The sequence below is a fragment of the Manis javanica genome, chromosome 2 (genome assembly GCF_040802235.1).
Source record: "Manis javanica isolate MJ-LG chromosome 2, MJ_LKY, whole genome shotgun sequence".
NCBI classification, from domain to species: domain Eukaryota; kingdom Metazoa; phylum Chordata; class Mammalia; order Pholidota; family Manidae; genus Manis; species Manis javanica.
The window spans coordinates 158,522,210-158,541,107 of NC_133157.1; the positions used below are offsets into that span (position 1 = coordinate 158,522,210).

Genomic DNA, 18,898 nt, shown 5'->3' on the forward strand with positions numbered 1-18,898 from the left:
GACATGTAGTGACTCTAGCATTTTACTATGCTGATGGACAGTGACTGCAATGGGGTGTGGGGGGGGACTTACATGGGTGAATGTAGTAACTACAGTGTTGCCCACGTAAAACCGTTATAAGATTGTATAACCATACCTTGTTAAAAAAAATTCTATTAGCTATTTCTTTTACTGTCACAACCTTATGAGCTAACAACTCACACTATAATAAGCATCAGGCATGGTGCTATGCACAATTTATGTGCAATTATCTCAGTTCTAACACAACTATCTTGTGGGGTATAGGTTGTCACTTATCTCTGGAAACTCAGGCACAGACATTAATTAGATCACACACAATGCAGGTATCAAGATTTGAACTCTGGTCTGCTAGTCTTACCACTACATACTTATTAATGTAAACCAACGATCTCTTGCACTGGTTGAATTTTGGATCTTCAAAAATATGTTTTTCCTTTGACCAACTTAAGGTCAAAGTTACTAGTAGTCATGAATTATATGATGGACCTAAACCTCTTAATTTTCTCCTGATGTTTCAGAACACCTACCATGCTTGATATCTTAAGCAAACATACTAATAATCTTTTCACTGAAGATAGTTTCAAGCTAGACAAACTGGGTTAGTCTTTTCCCGAATGGTACCGAATAAAGCTGGTCAGTGTGTGGCACATAGCTACCTAATGCAGCCTTTTTTTTTTTTTTTTTTTAGTGCAGCTCTTTGTAAAGCAAATCATGTTTAGGTAAACACAAGACTGTTATGTTCTTGTGAATACTGGGCTGTCTGCTGTTCTCTACAGAACCAAGCCATGGTGGTGTGTACCTTCTGCAAATGACCAGTAGCTGTGCTCAGTGAGCAGATTCACACAGCACTTCTGAGCTTGTTTTCTTGCCCCTCACTTTATTCTTGTCATTCGAGCTGTATACATAGGGCTTCTGAAGCACTATAGACTCAGGTCAGCTCCACTCACTCTCCTCAGCCCCTGGGTTACTAGTCTTTCACTCTTCAATCTAAACCTGCTAATCTACTTTGAAATTCCCAAACCTGTCTTGTTAGAAGTTTTATAGTGAATGACTCTTCTTAACTGAATTGCCTGACACCTAGGGTGGACTTAGGGACAAACATCTGTTTAAACATTACCCTAGAATTTTTTCCAGGGTTACTATGAAACCACTATTAAAGAAGATACAAACAAGTGATCAGTATCATTGTCATTTCTTAAAAATTCTTATTGTTGGTCATATGTACACAGGCAGAACTACTTTTCATTGAAAACATTTAGAAATACCTTAGATGTCACTGGCTGTTGCTAACATCTATACAACAAAAAAATCTCTCTCCTATTTCATCTACATAAGCTTTGCTCCAGGGTTAGTTCTGAACTTGAGGACTGTGCTGTTACTTTTTTTGAGGAATGTACTTAGTACTATTGCTCCATAATAGTCTACCTGGACCACTCAAAACCATTTTCTAAAGTGCTAGCAATAGCGAGAAGACATTTTACAGAGGGAAAGAAAACCACAGAATGGAAAAGCAACTAGTTTTACGATCAGTTCACCCCATGGATCAGCTGTCTTTGTTCTGTCCTACATGTTCCCAATCAGGGTTCAAAGTCTGACCCAAGGCCAAGTGACAGTGAGATCTTCTGAAGATCTGGAGGCTACTAATTACACTTTTCTTAGAGCATCTGAGAGGAGGAAGCCTAGGGTTTATAATTTGTGATTACACTTGTGTATGTATATGTGCCTTATAAAGTTTTAACTACATACCAAGGGCTTTTGTCTTCTTCCTGAACCAAGGGCACATACTGAAGAACACAAATGCCCTAAGTAATTCCATAGAAAGAAGGTTCCAGAGTCAAATGAGCTGGGAAACTGAATATCCCACCAGCATTCTTGGTGCAGGAGGAACACATTTGCATATGAAAACTGAACAGCCCTAGAATAAAGAAAGAGTAAACAAAGAAATACCTCTAAGTGTGTTTAACACAATACTCCCTGAATTTATTAAGAACCATTTTTCCCAACCAGCAGGCCTCAGAACTTATATATAAAACCAATAACCTTTTTTTGCTAAATAAGTTTTTTGGGAAGGCTATTCTAAATGACTCTCACATATATACTCTTTAAATACGGTATGTTTTAGTGAGACTATATATTAAAATAGCAAAAAAACAAGCTACCAATGAAGAAAATATCCAGGATACAGCTTGTGAAAGTAAAAATTTTTATTTTGATTGATTCCTCAATGTATAGTTCAATGTAATGCCAGTTTCTTCTAATGGCAAAAATTTGGTTCCACTGAAGTTCAGTGATGCTACAGAGAGCTACTACTTTTTCCAAGAAGGAGGTAAACAGCTGGAAACAAAGCACAACTTTCTAGCAGCATGGCAACTTACTATAAACAGCAGACCTAAAAGGTCTGCAACTTTTACACTAAAAATGGCACAAACATGAACTGGTGACAAAGTGAGAAATGGGGAACAGGATGTGAACACCAAAAGGAGCAATATATATACTGTAAAGATAACCAAAAACCAACTATAGCTATAAGGATTTTAAAGGATAATCATAGAAAAGGGAACTAAGTATTTTACTCAAATGGTTTTAGAGTCTTTCTGTAGAGATACAAATATATATATATATATATATTCATCCAAAAATATGTTTTGTACAGATAAATGCTTCTCAATGAGAGATGGGACCAAAGCTATAGTTGTAACATAAAGCACTGTCTTTTGTAAGACTATATATCCACCTGAATTTTCAATTTCTTTAAGGTTAGTGCATTAAATGCTTTCCAAATATATAATTATCTGACATTCTTTTTATAGATATAAATCAAGTAGGCATTACTTTTAAAAAGGGTTTGCAGGTTGAACAGTATTTTTCTAAGATGCTGTGCATCAAACTTATGACAAGCCCCATTAAGAATCACTATTAAACATATCAAAAAGGGCTATATAGTTTTCTTCTTCATATATAGTAAATACCTAATTTTCTGATTTCCAGTTCACAAGTGTTGAAAATACACAAGATTTTACTTCATAAGTACTTTTTTGTTAATATCACATTTAGATTCAATTCAATATGTGGTGATAAATCTCCACACTGTAACTGATAGTGTGTGTTTTTAGTGGGAATATACCTACAAATAAAGCACACAACTGTGAATTTATAAATTTTTTTCCCAGGTGTAAAGGCTACAAAAATTCCTAAAAATTAGGGAACACTGAAAACACATTAAAGTTTGATGTTCTTTATAGTATTTCCATTTTACCCTGAAAGACAACTTAAAAAATTTGACCTTGCTGGAACAGGCCATCTTGCTAATATAAAAAATTGGTGAGCAAGAAACTGTATCACTGTTATGTAGAATTTCTGTAAATAGTTCTCTCTCCAAATCATTAGAAAAATGTTCAAAGATTAAAAAACAAAATAAAATATGGTGGTGGTCCCTAAACTATTTTGAAGGTAGATAACTTAGTCTAGGCTAAATTTTTTTTTCACTCATAGTAATCATCCTTCCCTTAAATGCCCTTTAAAAATGCATGAAACAGTAAATAGTGAGAATCAAAGAGCACAAACTGTATTTTCAGAACAGAAAAAATGTCTAGTGCTGAAAGAGTAAAAAGCAGATTTCTTTGGGGACATTAATCAGATCATAATTCATTATGAAGATTTCTCTTTTCTATTACGGGGAGAGTCTGCTCCACTTGAAGTTACTGTTCCATTTACACCATTTTCTAAAAAGAGAAGAGAATCAGTGTTATACTCCTTTATAAATAAGTGCAAATTATATCATCTTTATACATAAAGGTACCTTTAAGAAAAAAAATTTTCAAATCAATATGTAACTCATATGCCCTTAGCTAAAACTTATTTACTAATGCTTAATCTCTTCTAGTTTTACTCAACCAATTATAAAATATGGTAACATGTTAAACACAATGAACTAAAAGTAGCAGATTTTAAAATATCTATTATATCTCATTAAAAGTTAAAAAAGGGGGAAAGTAACTACTACTGGAAGCAGAAAAGTGATAGAAAATGGTAAACTCAAAAAAATTACTTCATTACATTAAGTTCTTCAGGAAATGTTTCTTCACAAGATATAAAAAAGTTGGTGTTAAGAATAACTCTTATGATTAAGAGTGTGTTATGGCCTTCTTCAAGCTATAATGAAAACACTGATTTCAGACTAACTCTCTCTCTAAAAATATTCTTAAAAGGTAAAGAATAGGCTTTTAAAAGGTAAAAAAATGGCTGGAAGGCACTGGAAAAAAATAAGGCAGTGATGTGGATTTCTATCTTAAGAACTCTGCAAATTACTAAATGTGAATGCACAAAACAAGACTCAAGAGAAATCAAGCAGAAAACAAGTCCTAAGAAAGTACAAAAAAAGCTGCACAGAGAATTGGTTAGCCACCCTGTAATAAGGAGACAAAAATTTGAACCCATGGCCTGTCAAGAAAGAAAGACCTTATAAATGGTTGATGTCTTAGAATGAGGGCAAACTAGAAACAGATAGGCTTCAATGGAATAGAATGATGTACACATATTCAGTAAAGAGCCTTTACAGATTCATTCAGAGCCTCTACACATTTTTTATACAAAATGTCCAGTATTCAATTAAAACTTACCAAGCATATCAGAAAACAAGATCAAATGACTAAAAACTAAGAAAAAAACAGAACAGAAGTAGATCCTTAGGTGATCCAGATCTGGAGTCACTAATCATTAAAAGAACAATGAGCCATAAAAATAAATTAAAATATGGAGAATTTTGCTAGCGAATAGAAATCTCCAATCCCAGAACAGGAAAATACAGTAAGTAAAAATTTATATTGAATAAAATGAGTTTAATAGATAAGGCACAACAGGAGAGATAAGTGAGCTAGAAATAACACTCAGATTGAAGTTGAGAAGAAAAAAGAATGGAAAATGCAGAAAGCATGAAAAGGGACAGAGTAAAAGGATTTAACACATGTACTGGAGTCCCAGAAGGTCAGGAGAATGAGAATGGGATAGAAGTAATATTTAATAACCTATGGTCAAGAATTTTTCCAAGAACAATACAAAGAAACCAAACCAAGATTCATGAAGCTCTACAGGACACAGAGCAGGAAGAATACAAAGAAAATCATACCCTGACGTATCACAGTTTAAGTGCTAAAAAAAATTTTAATTATCAAACTAGATGAAAAAATGAAATCCAATTATATGCTGCTTACTAGAGACACAACTTATATTTAAACAGAAAGAAAAGTTTAAACTAGAAAAATACAGGAAAAGATAAACTTTAACATTTTACCAAAAAATAGCTGGTGTAACTACAGTAAATTCAGAAAAACTACAATACGTCTAAGCTCATTCTATGAGGCTAGCATTACACTAATACCAAAACTAAAGTCACTACAAAAGGAAAATTTTTAACCCTGATGAACACAGATTGAAAAATTCTCAACAAAATATTAGCAAACCAAACTAAAAAATATTATCAAAAGGATCATCCATCATGACCAAGTGGGATTTAATCCAGGGATGCAACAATGGTACAATATTCAAACATCAATCAGTATCATACACATTAACAAAAAGGATAAAAATAACATGATCATCTCAATAGATACTGAAAAAGCATTTGGCAAAACTCAACATCCATTCATTATAAAAACTCAACAGAATAGGAATAGAGGGCATGTATCTCAACATATAAAGGCCATGTACAACAAACCCACAGCTAATATCATACTCAATGGTGAAAGGCTGAAAGTTTTTACTTTAAGATCAGGAACAAGACAAGGATGCCCACTCTCATGACTTTTATTCAACACAATACTGAAGGTCCTAGCCACAGCAATCAGACAACACAAAGAGAAAAAGGCATCCAAACTGGTAAGGAAGAAGTTGAACTATCATTATTTGCAGATGACATAATATCACACAGGGTAAACCCTAAAGACAGTACCAAAATACTATGAGAACTAATAACTGGACTTAGCAAAGCTGCAGGATACAAAGTTAAAACACAGAAATCTGTTGCATTCCTATACACTAACGATTCACTAACAGAAAGAAATCAGGAAAACAATTCCATTCACAATTGCATCAAGAAGAATAAAACACCAAGCAATAAACCTAACCAAGGAGATGAAAGACCTATACCCTGAAAACTACAAGACACTCATGAGAGAAATTAAAGAAGATACCAATGAATGGAAACACATCCCGTGCTCATGCATAGGAAGAATTAATATTGTCAAAATGGCCATCTTGCCTAAAGCAATCTACAGATTCAATGCAATCCCTATTAAAATATCGAAAGCATTTTTCAATTAACCAGAGCAAATAGTCCTACAATTCATATGGAACACAAAAGACCCCAAATAGCCAAAGCAATCCTGAGAAAGAAGAACAAAGCTGGGGGAAATATGATCCCTGACTTCAAGCTCTACTACAAAGCTACAGTAATCACAACAGTATGGTACTGGCACAAGAACAGACCCATAGGTCAATGTAACAGAATCAGGCGTGCAGATATAAACCCACATATATATGGTCAATTAATATATGATAAAGGAGCCATGAATATAAAATAGAGAAAAGACAGTCCCTTCAAAAACTAGTGCTGAAAAAACTGAACAGCTCTATGCAAGAGAATGAAACTGGATTACTGTGTAACTCCATACACAAAAGTAAACTTGAAATGGATCAAAGACCTGAATGTAAGACATGAAACCTTACAACTCTTAGAAGAAAACAGGCAAAAATATCTTAAATATGAACAAGTTTTATCTGGACACCTCTCTCTGGGCAAGGGAAACAAAAAACATACAAGTGAGACTACATCAAATTAAAAAAGCTTCTGTACAGCAAAGGACACCGTCAGCACAACAAAAGGGGTACCTATATAGTACTGGAGAATGTTTTTGTAAATGGCTTATCTGATAAGGGGCTAACATCCAAAATATATAAAGAACCCATATGCCTCAAACCAAAAAACAAGTAACCCCATTAAAAAGTGGGTAGAAATCTAGGCAGACATTTCTTTAAAGAAAACATACAGGGATTAAAGATGGTGGCATAAGAGGTGAGACAGAGGCTTCCTCCTAAAACTGCATATATATGAAAATATAATTAACACAACTAATCCTAAAAGAGGAACAGGAAAGAGGACTGCGCCAAACTGCATACACCTGGAGAAAAGAATAAACCTTACGGAACAGGGTAACATACCAAAGCTGTGGGCCTGCAGAACCCAAGCCCTTCACCACAGCTCACCGGCGGGAGGAAGGAGAAAAGGAGTGGGCAGGGAGTGAAGGCCTGGGACTGCTGAATACCTAACTCCGGAGATCTACATTTCATGGTGCTTGCATGGTACTCTCATGATTAGAGAGTTGGAAAGCTAACACAGGCAGAATTCCTGGAGAGACTGAGATTCCAGCCACTTGAGGAAAGCAGGGATCCATATCTGGCTGCTCTGGGACAAAAGAAAGATGGGCAGTCTAAGAAACTTCCTAGCAAGGAAGCCCTTAGCAAGAAGGCTGCTAAAGGGGCAAGGATTGCACAGAGCATACTGCTCAGGAGAAAGGACAGGTAGACAAAATTGTCCAGGTGCACTGCCCACCAGGTTGGGAGCCTTCACCATCTTCAGGTGCATCAGCTCCATGGAGCCCCTACATAATACGCAGCCTACTGTGCCCTTCTCCCAGCCAGCCCCACCTGGCTCACAAACCGGCAAACCCTACCCTGGCATTAGACCAGCAAGAGGGAAGATCTATCTACAGCAACTACAAACACAAAGCGTAGAGGCTTATACCTGGGTGCTTGGCCCACTGGTTCAGGCAGTGAAGATAAGCATAGCAGTTGGAAAGCAGGAAACAGCTCTTTCCTCCCCCCAGGCACCAATACCACTCCCCCGACATTGCTTCAGGCACTGAGCAGCTCCCGAGAGTAGAGCTTCTGGGCACTAGAGGGCACCATATACAAATATGAAACGCCAAAGTAACCTGGTCCAGAGTAAAATTACGAATACAACTCCTGAGAAAGAGTGAAATGACATCGACCTCATGAATCTTCCTGAAAGGGAGGGAGTTCAAAATAAAAATCATAAACATGCTAATGGAGGTACAGAAAAATATTCAAGAACTCAGGAAAGAATCCCTGTCAGAGATCCAATCATTGAAGAGCCAGCACAATGGAGGGTATTAAAAGCAGATTAGATACGGTGGAGACGATAAACAAAATAGAAACTAGGGAAGAGGAAAACAAAGAAGCTGAGACACAGAGAGAAAAAAGGATCTACAAATGAAATAATAGAGAACTGTGTGACCAATCCAAACGGAACAATATTCACTTTATAAGGGTACCAGAAGAAGAAGAGAGAAAAAGAGATAGAAAGTGTCTCTGAGGAGGTAATTGCTGAAAATTTCCCCAATCTGGGGAAGGAGTAAGTCTCTCAGGCCATGGAGGTGCACAGATCTCCCAACACAAGGGACCCAAGGAAGACAACACCAAGACATATACTAATTGAAATGGCAAAGATCAAGGATAAGACAGACTATCAAAAGCAGCTAAAGAGAGAAATAAGATCACATACAAAGGAAAGCCCATCAGGCTATCATCAGACTCCCCAGCAGAAACTTTACAGGCCAGAAAGGAGTGGCATGATGTATTTAATACAATGAAGCAGAAGGGCCTCGAACCAAGATTACTTTATCTGGCAAGATTATAACTTAAATTTGAAGGAGGGATTAAACAATTTCCAGATAAGCAAAAGCTGAGAGAATTTACCTCCTACAAACCATCTCTACAGTGTATATTGGAGGGACTGCTATAGATGGAAGTGTCCTAAGGTTTAATAGCTGTCATCAGAGGTAATAAAACCAAAGTAAAGAAAGAAGAACAGCTAATTACTAAACAAATGCAAAATTAAATTAACTATCCCCAAACTCAATCAAGGGATAGAGACAAAGATTACAGATATGATACCTAAAATATAAAGATTGGAGGAGGAAGAAAAAGGAGGAGAAAGAAATCTTTACATTGTGTTTGTAATAGCATATTAAGTGAGTTAAGTTAGACTCTTAGATAGCAAGGAAGTTAACCCTGAACCTTTGGTAACCGAGAATCTAAAGCATGCAATGGAAGAAAGTACATACCTATATCACCCTAAATGTAAATGGACTGAATGAACCAATCAAAAGACATAGAGTCACCAAATGGGTAAAAAAACAAGACCCATCTATTTGCTGCCTACAAGAGACTCACTTTAAACACAAAGACATACACAGACTAAAAGTGAAGGGATGGAAAAAGATATTTCATGCAACTAACAGGGAGAAAAAAGCAGGAGTTGCAGTACTTGTATCAGACAAAACAGACTTCAAAACAAAGACAGTCACAGGAGACAAAGAAGGATATTTCATAATGATAAAGGGGTCAATCCAACAAGAAGACATAACCATTATAAATATCTATGAGCCCAACAAAAGAGCACCAACATATGTGAAACAAATACAAACAGAATTAAAAAGGGAAATAGAATGCAACACATTCATTCTAGGAGACTTAAACACTTTCAACACTCCACTCATGCCAAAGGACAGATCAACCAGACAGAGAATAAGTAAGGAGACACAGGCACCAAACAGCACATTAGAACAGATAGCCCTAACAGACATCTACAGAACTCTACACACAAAAGCAGCAGAATACACATTCTTCTCAAGTGTACATGGAACACTTTCAAGAATAGATCATATACTAGGCCACAAAAAGAGCCTCAGTAAATTCAAAAAGACTGAAATTCTACCAACCAGTTTTGCAGACCACAAAGGTATGAAACTAAAAATAAATTATGCAAATAAAATGAAAAATCCCACAAACACACGGATCCTTCACAACATGTTCCTAAATAACCAATGTTATCAATGACCAAATAAAAGCAGAGATCAGTATATGGAGACAGATGACAACAATAATTCAACACCGCAAAAATCTACGGGATGCAGTGAAGGCCGTGCTAAAAGGAAAGTATATTGCAATACAGACCAACTTGAGGAAAGAACAACAATCCCATATGAGCAGTCTAAACTCACAATTAATGAAACTAGAAAAAGAAGAACAAATGAGGCCCAAAGTCAGAAGAAGGAGGGACATAATAAAGATTAGAGAAGAAATAAATAAAACCGAGAATAAAACAATAGAAAGAATCAATGAAAGCAAGAGCTGGTTCTTTGAGAAAATAAACAAGATAAACCCCGAGCCAGACTTACCAAGAAAAAAAGAGAGTCTACACACATAAACAGAATAAGAAATGAGACAGGAAAAGTCACTGGACACCACAGAAATCTGAAGAACTACTAGAGAATACTGTGAAAACTTATATGCTAACAAACTGAATAACCTAGAATAAACAGATTTTCTAGAAAAATACAACCTTCCAAAGCTGAGCCAGGAAGAAACAGAAAATCTGAATAGACCAATTACCAGCAAAGAAATTGAACTGGTAATCAAAAAACTACCTAAGAACAAAAGTCCTGGACCAGATGGCTTCACTGCTGAATTCTATCAAACATTTTGTAAAGACCTAATACCCATCGTCCTTAAAGTTTGCCAAAGAGTAGAAGAAGGAATACTTCAAAACTCATTCTATGAGGCCAGCATCACTCTAATACTAAAACCAGGCATAGACCCCACAAGAAAAGGAAATTACAGACCAATATCCCTAATGAACACAGGTGCAAAAATACTCACCAAAATATTAGCAAATCAAATTAAAAAATATATCAAAAAGACCATCCATCATGATCAAGTAGGATTTATTCCAGGGATGCAAGGATGGTATAACATTTGAAAATCAATTAACATCATCCACCACATCAACAAAAGGTCAAAACAACATGATCTGCACAGATGCTGAAAAAGCATTTGACAAAATTCAACATCCATTCATGATAAAAACTCTCAACAAAATGGGTACAGAGGGCAATTACCTCAACATAATAAAGGCCATATATGACAAACCCAAAGCCAACACTACACTTAACATGAGAAGCTGAAAGCCTTTCTTTTAGATTCTAAAACAAGACAAGGATGCCCACTCTCCCCACTTTTATTCAACATAGTACTGGAGGTCCTAGCCACAGCAATCAGACAACACAAAGAAATAAAAGGAATCCAGACTGGCAACAAAGAAGTTAAACTGTCCCTATTTGCAGATGACATGATATAGTACATAAAAACCCCTAAAGAATCCACTCCAAAACTACTAGATCTATTATTTGAATTCAGCAAAGTTACACGAGATACAAAATTAATACACAGAAATCTGTAGCAATCCTATACACTAAAGATGAACTAGCAGAAAGAGAAATCAGGAAAACAATTCCACTCACAATTGCATCAAAAAGAATAAAATACCTAGGAATAAACCTAACCAAGGAAGTGAAAGACCTATAACCTAATAACTACAAGACACTCCTAAAAGAAATTAAAGAGGACACTAATAAATGGAAATTCATCCCATGCTCTTGGGTAGGAAGAATCAATATTCTCAAAATGGCTATTCTGCCTAAAGCAATCTATGGATTCAAGGCAATACCTATCAAAATACTGACAGCATTTTTCAATGAACTGAGAGAAATAGTTCTAAAATTTACAGAAACCACAAAAGACCTGAATAGTCAAAGCAATGCTGAGAAGGACGAATAAAGCAGGGGGGATCTCGCTTCCCAACTTCAAGATCTACTACAAAGCCACAATAATCCAGACAATTTGGCACTTGCACAAGAACAGACCCATAGCTCAACAGAACAGAATAGAGAGTCCAGATACTAACCCAAGTGCATATGGTCAATTAATATATGATAAATGAGCCACAGATATACAATGGGGAAATGACAGCCTCTTCAACAGCTGGTGTTGCAAAACTGGGCAGCTACATGTAAGAGAATGAAACTGGATTACTGTCTAACTCCATACACAAAAGTAAACTTGAAATGGATCAAAGACCTGAGTGTAAGTCATGAAACCATGAAAATCGTAGGAAAAAACATAGGCAGAACTCTCTTGGACATAAACATGGGTAACTTCTTCATAACATATCTCCACAGGCAAGGGAAACAAAAGCAAAAATGAACAAGTGGGACTATATCAAACTAAAAACCTTCTGTACAACAAAGGACACCATCACAACAAAAATATATCCTACAGTATGGAAGAATATATTCATAAATGACATATCTGATAAGGGGTTAACATCCAAAATACACAAAGAGCTCACGCTCCTCAACAAACAAAAAGCAAATAATCCAATTAAAAAATGGGTAGAGGATCTGAATAGACACCTCTCCAAAGAAGAAATTCAGATGGCCAACAGACACGTGAAGAGATGCTGCACATCGCTCATCATCATCAGAGAAATGCAAATTAAAACCACAGTGAGATATCACCTCATACCAGTTAGGATGGCCACCATCCAAAAGACAAACAACAAATGTTGGCAAGTGATTTGTGGAGGATTCCTACACTGCTGGTGGGAACGTAAATTAGTTCAACCATTGTGGAAAGCAGTATGGAGGTTCCTCAAAAAACTAAAAGTAGAAGTATCATTTCACCCAGGAATTCCACTCCTAGGAATTTACCCTAAGAATGCAGGAGCCCAGTTTGAAAAAGCCACATGCCCCCAGATGTTTATTGCAGCACTATTTACAATAGCCAAGAAATGGAAGCAACCTAAGTTTCCATCAGTAGATGAAGATGTGGTACATATACACAATGGAATATTATTCAGCTATAAGAAGAAAACAAATTCTACCATTTGCAATAACATGGATGGAGCTAGAGGGTATTATGCTCAGTGAAATAAGCCAGGCGGTCAAAGACAAGTACCAAATCACTTCACTCATCTGTGGAGTATAAGAACAAAGCAGAAGCTGAAGGAACAGAACAGCAGCAGACTCACAGAACCCAAGAATGGACTAATAGTTACCAAAGGAGAATTATGATTATCACTCATACTGTAAGGGGGCAGCACCGGGAAGGCAGTATAGCACAGAGAAGACAAGTAGTGATTCTAGAGCACCTTACTACACTGACAGACAGTGACTGTAATGGGGTATGTGGTGGAGACTTGATAATGGGGGGAATTTAGTAACCACAATGTTGCTCATGTAAGAGTATACTAATGATAAAAAAAAAAAGAGGTGGTACACGTACACATGGGATATTATTCAGCCATAAACAAAAAGGAAACCATGCCATTTGCAACAACATGGATTAACCCAGAAGGTATTATGCACAGTGAAATAAGCCAGGTTGAAAAAGATAAATACCATACCACATGATTTCACTATTTTTGGAATATAAAAGCAAAACAAAATGAACAAAATAGCAGTTGCATAGACACTGAGAAGTGACTGGTGGTCAATGCAGGGGATGTTGGGGTGGATGGATGGAGGATCAGGGGGATAAAGGGAGAAAAATGCTCAATCATAATATAAGTTGATCATGGGGATTGTAGTACAACACAGAATATAGCTAATGATTCTCTTCCTATGTTGACAGACAGTAACTGCACTAGTGCGTGTGAGGATTTACTAATATGAGTGGGTAACTTGAACGACTGTGTTGATATACAACTTTAAAGAGATTTTAATTGCATGTCAATGATACTTCAATTAAAAAAGAAAAGCCCAAGCTGATATACTATCTAGAAATAACAGTAATAATATTTAATTCTCTCAATTTATTTCAAGTTATTTTTATTTTGAATCTCTTTAACTACAGAATTTGTAACTACAGCTATAATTTTTCCTTAAAAGGACTATAAAAAAAGGTCAAAATAAACAAGATTTTATAATGACCCTGAATTCTGATGTACGTATAATACATCTTTAAAATATTTAAAGCAAAAATGTATAAGCTACAAGGGGAAATGGCCAACATCTTTTGCAATAACTGACTGAACAAGCATTTTCCTTCCACCAAACCAGTAGATACAAAACATTGAACACAATAAATGTGACCTGACACAGATCAAAATATGCAAGAAATGTGGAATACACATCCTTTTGAAGTCTAAGTGGAAAATTTACCAAAATTGAACACATGCTGAAAGTCTCAATGAATTTGAAGGAATTTGAGTCATTCAGAGTATATTTTTTAAAACCACAGTGGAATTAAGCTGGACATCATTAACAAAAAGAAAACTAGGAAATGCCCAAATATTCATAAATTGAGCAATGTGCTTTTAAGTAATTTATGGTTTAAAGGAGAGATTACAGTTGGAATTATAATCTGAAATGAGTGATAATGAAAAAGACATTTCAAAACTTGTGAAATTCAGCTAAAACAGTGCTGAAATGGAAAGTTTGCCCTTAATTCCAAGTAATTCATAAGATGGGATGAAAATCAATGATCTAAAGATCCATCTCCAGAAGGTAAACCACAAATAACAGAAGAGCAAATTATAACAAAAAAAGGGGAAATAACAGAATTCAATGATATGACTGAGAAAATCAACGACAAAAAAAAGGCAAATGTTGGCTCCTGGCTGATGGAAAGAAAGGTATAAATTATTAATAAAGGAAATGAAAAATGGAAATTACTGCTATTCTACAAGCATTAGTAAGAGTATATTATGAATAATTTTATATCAATATATTTTCAAATTTAGATAAAATGGACAAATTCCTTGAAAAACACAACTTACCAAACAGATACAATAAGAATTAGAAAGTCTGGATAATGCTATTATCTATGAAACAATTGTGAATCTGTAGGTAAAAGCTTCCTACAAAGAAGGCTCCAGGATAGATGGCTTCCTTGGTAGATTCTCCCCCGACATTTAAATAAGAATAATGCTGGTATTATACAAAGGACAAAACTGCCCAGCATTATTTTTTTATTTTGGTATCACTAATCTACAATTACATGAGGAACATTATGTTTACTAGATTCCCCCCCTCACCAAGTCCCCCCCCCCATTAGTCACTGTCCATCGGCGTAGTAAGATGCTGTAAAATCACTACTTGTCTTCTATCTGTTGTACAGCCCTCCCCGTGCCCCCCATATTATACATGCTAATCGTAAAGCCCCCTTTCTTCTTCCCCCCCTCTTTTCCCTCCCTTCCCACCCATCCTCCCCAGTCCCTTTCCCTTTGGTGACTATTAGTCCTTTCTTGGGTTCTGTGATTCTGCTGCTGGTTTTTTTCCTTCAGTTTTTCCCACATATGAGTGAAATCATTCGGTACTTGTCTTTCTCCACCTGGCTCATTTCACTGAGCATAGTACCCTCTAGTTCCATCCATGTTGTTGCAAATGGTAGGATTTGTTTTCTTCTTATGGCTGAATAATATTCCACTGTGTATATGTACCACATCTTCTTTATCCATTCATCTACTGATGAACACTTAGGTTGCCTCCATTTCTTGGCTATTGTAAAAAGTGCTCGATAAACATAGGGGTGGCACATGTCTTTTTCAAATTGGGCTGCTGCATTCTTAGGGTAAATTCCTTGAAGTGGAATTCCTGGGTCAAATGGTATTTCTATTTTGAGCATTTTGAGGAACCTCCATACTGCTTTCCAGAATGGTTGGACTAATTTACATTCCCACCAGCAGTGTAGGAGGGTTCCCCTTTCTCCACAACCTTGCCAACATTTGTTGTTGTCTGTCTTTTCGATGATGGCGATCCTTACTGGTGTGAGGTGCTATCTCATTGTGGTTTTAATTTGCATTTCTCTGATGACTAGCGATGTGGAGCATCTTTTCATGTGTCTGTTGGCCATCCGAATTTCTTATTTGGAGAACTGTCTGTTCAGGTCCTCTGCCCATTTTTTAATTGGATTGTTTGCTTTTTGTTTGTTGAGGTGCATGAGCTCTTTATATATTTTGGATGTCAACCCTTTATTGGATCTGTCATTTATGAATATATTCTCCTATACTGTAGGATACCTTTTTGTTCTATTGATGGTGTCCTTTGCTGTACAGAAGCTTTTCAGCTTGATATAGTCCCACTTGTTCATTTTTGCTATTGTTTCCCTTGCCCGGGGAGATATGTTCATGAAGAAGTCACTCATATTTATGTCTAAGAGATTTTTGCCTATGTTTTTTTCTAAGAGTTTTATGGTTTCATGGCTTACATTCAGGTCTTTGATCCATTTTGAATTTACTTTTGTGTATGGGGTTAGACAATGAAAAAGTTTCATTCTCTTACATGTAGCTGTCCAGTTTTGCCAACACCAGCTGTTGAAGAGGCTGTCATTTCCCCATTGTATGTCCATGGCTCCTTTATCATATATTAATTGACCATATATGTTTGGGTTAATGTTTGGAGTCTCTATTCTGTTCCACTGGTCTGCAGCTCTGTTCTTATGCCAGTACCAAATTGTCTTGATTACTGTGACTTTGTAGTAGAGCTTGAGAACAAGGAGCATAATTCCCCCTGCCTTATTCTTCCTTCTCAGGATTGCTTTGGTTATTCGGGGTCTTTTGGTGGTTCCATATGAATTTTACAACTATTTGTTCTAGTTCATTGAAGAATGCTGTTGGTAATTTGATAGGAATTGCATCAAATCTGTAAATTGCTTTGGGCAGGATGGCCATTTTGATGATATTAATTCTTCCTAGCCAAAAGCATGGGATGAGTTTCCATTTGTTAGTGTCCTCTTTAATTTCTCTTAAAAAGGTCTTGTAGTTTTTGGGGTATAGGTTTTTCACTTCCTTGGTTAGGTTCATTCCTAGTTATTTATTTTTTTTAATGCAATTGTGAATGGAATTTTTTTCCTGGTTTCTCTTTCTATTAGTTCATTGTTAGTTTATAGGAAAGCCACAGATTTCTGTGTATTAGTTTTGTATCCTGCAAGTTTGCTGTATTCCGATATCAGTTCTAGTAGTTTTGGAGTGGAGTCTTTAGGGTTTTAATGTACAATATCATGTCATCTGCAAATAGTGACAGCTTGACTTCTTTACTGATCTGGATTCCTTGTATTTCTTTGTTTTGTCTAATTGCCATGGCTAGGACCTCCAGTACTATGTTGAATAATAGTGTGGAGAGTGGGCATCCCTGTCTTGTTCCCGATCTGATGAAATGTTTTCAGCTTCTCACTGTTCAGTATGATGTTGGCTGTGAGTTTTTCATATATGGCCTTTATTATGTTGAGGTACTTGCCCTCTATACCCATTTTGCTGAGAGTTCTTATCATGAATGGATGTTGAATTTTGTCAAATGCTTTTTCAGCATCTATGGAGATTATCATGTGGTTTTTGTCCTTCTTTTTGTTGATTTGGTGGATGATGTTGATGGATTTTCGAATGTTATACCATCCTTGCATCCCTGAGATGAATCCCACTTGATCATGGTTTATGATCCTCCTGACATACTTTTGAATTTGGTTTGCTAATATTTCGTTGAGCATTTTTGCATCTACGTTCACCAGGGATATTGGTCTGTAATTTTCTGTTTTGGTGGGGTCTTTGCCTGGTTTTGGTATTAGGGTGATGGTGACTTCATAGAATGAGTCTGGAAGTATTCCCTCTTCTTCAATTGTTTGGAAAACTTTATAAGGAGAATGGGTATTATGTCTTCTCTGTATGTCTAATAAAACTCCACAGTAAATTCATCTGGCCTGAGAGTTTTGCTCTTGGGTAGTTTTTTGATTAGTGCTTCAATTTCATTGCTGGTAATTAGTCTGTTTAGATTTTCTGTTTCTTTCTGGGTCAGTCTTGGAAGGTTGCATTTTTCTAAGAAGTTGTCCATTTCTCCTAGGTTTTCCAGCTTGTTAGCATATAGGTTTTCATAGTATTCTCTAATAATTCTTTGTATTTCTGTGGGGTCCGTCATGATTTTTCTTCCTCGTTTCTGATTCTGTTGATGTGTGTTGACTCTCTTTTTCTCTTAATAAATCTGGCTAGAGGGTTATCTATTTTGTTTATTTTCTTGAAGAACCAGCTCTTGGTTCATTGATTTTTTCTATTGTTTTATTCTTCTCAATTTTATTTATTTCTTCTTTGATCTTTATTATAGCCCTCTGTCTGGTGACCTTATGCCTCATTTATTATACTTTTTCCAATTTTGATAATTGTGACATTAGACTATTCATTTGGGATTGTTCTTCCTTCTTTAAATATGCCTGGATTGCTATATACTTTCCTCTTAAGACTGCTTTTGCTGCATCCCACAGAAGTTGGCGCTTTGTGTTGTTGTTGTTGTCATTTGTTTCCATATATTGCTGGATCTCCATTTTAATTTGGTCATTGATCTATTGATTATTTAGGAGCATGTTGTTAAGCCTCCATGTGTTTGTGAGCCTTTTTGCTTTCTTTGTACAATTTATTTCTAGTTTTATACCTTTGCAGTCTGAGAAGTTGGTTGGTAGGATTTCAATCTTTTGGAATTTACTGAGGCTCTTTTTGTGACCTAGTATGTGGTCTATTCTGGAGAATGTTCCATGTGACTTGAGAAGAATGTGTATCCTGTTGCTTTTGGATGTAGAGTTCTGTAGATGTCTATTAGGTCCATCTGTTCTAGTGTGTTGTTCAGTGCCTCTGTGTCCTTACTTATTTTCTGTCTGGTGGGTCTGTCCTTTGGAGTGAGTGGTGTGTTGAAGTCTCCTAGAATGAATGCATTGCATTCTATTTCCTCCTTTAGTTCTGTTAGTATTTGTTTCAGGTATGTTGGTGCTCCGTATTCGGTGCATATATATTTATAATGGTTATATCCTCTTGTTGGATTGATCCCTTTATCATTATATAATGTCCTTTATCTCTTGTGACTTTCTTTGTTTTGAAGTCTACTTTGTCTGATACTAGTACTGGAACACCTGCTTTTTTCTCCCTGTTGTTTGCATGAAATATCTTTTTCCATCCCTTGATTCCCTTGATTTTTAGTCTGTG

At 36.2% G+C, this 18,898-nt stretch overlaps 1 protein-coding gene across 3 annotated transcripts in view; it reads right to left on the bottom strand.

The window, feature by feature from the left end:
- Positions 1-2,207: 2,207 nt before the first annotated feature.
- Positions 2,208-18,898, bottom strand: part of TRAM1 (translocation associated membrane protein 1) — a 41,353-nt gene continuing 24,662 nt past the window's right edge. For all 3 annotated transcript variants that reach the window (XM_073229673.1, XM_036998041.2, XM_017661345.3), the window contains one exon: positions 2,208-3,743. In XM_073229673.1, the coding sequence (XP_073085774.1) occupies positions 3,670-3,743 (74 nt within the window). In that variant the 3' untranslated portion in view covers positions 2,208-3,669. The remainder of the gene's footprint in view (positions 3,744-18,898) is intronic.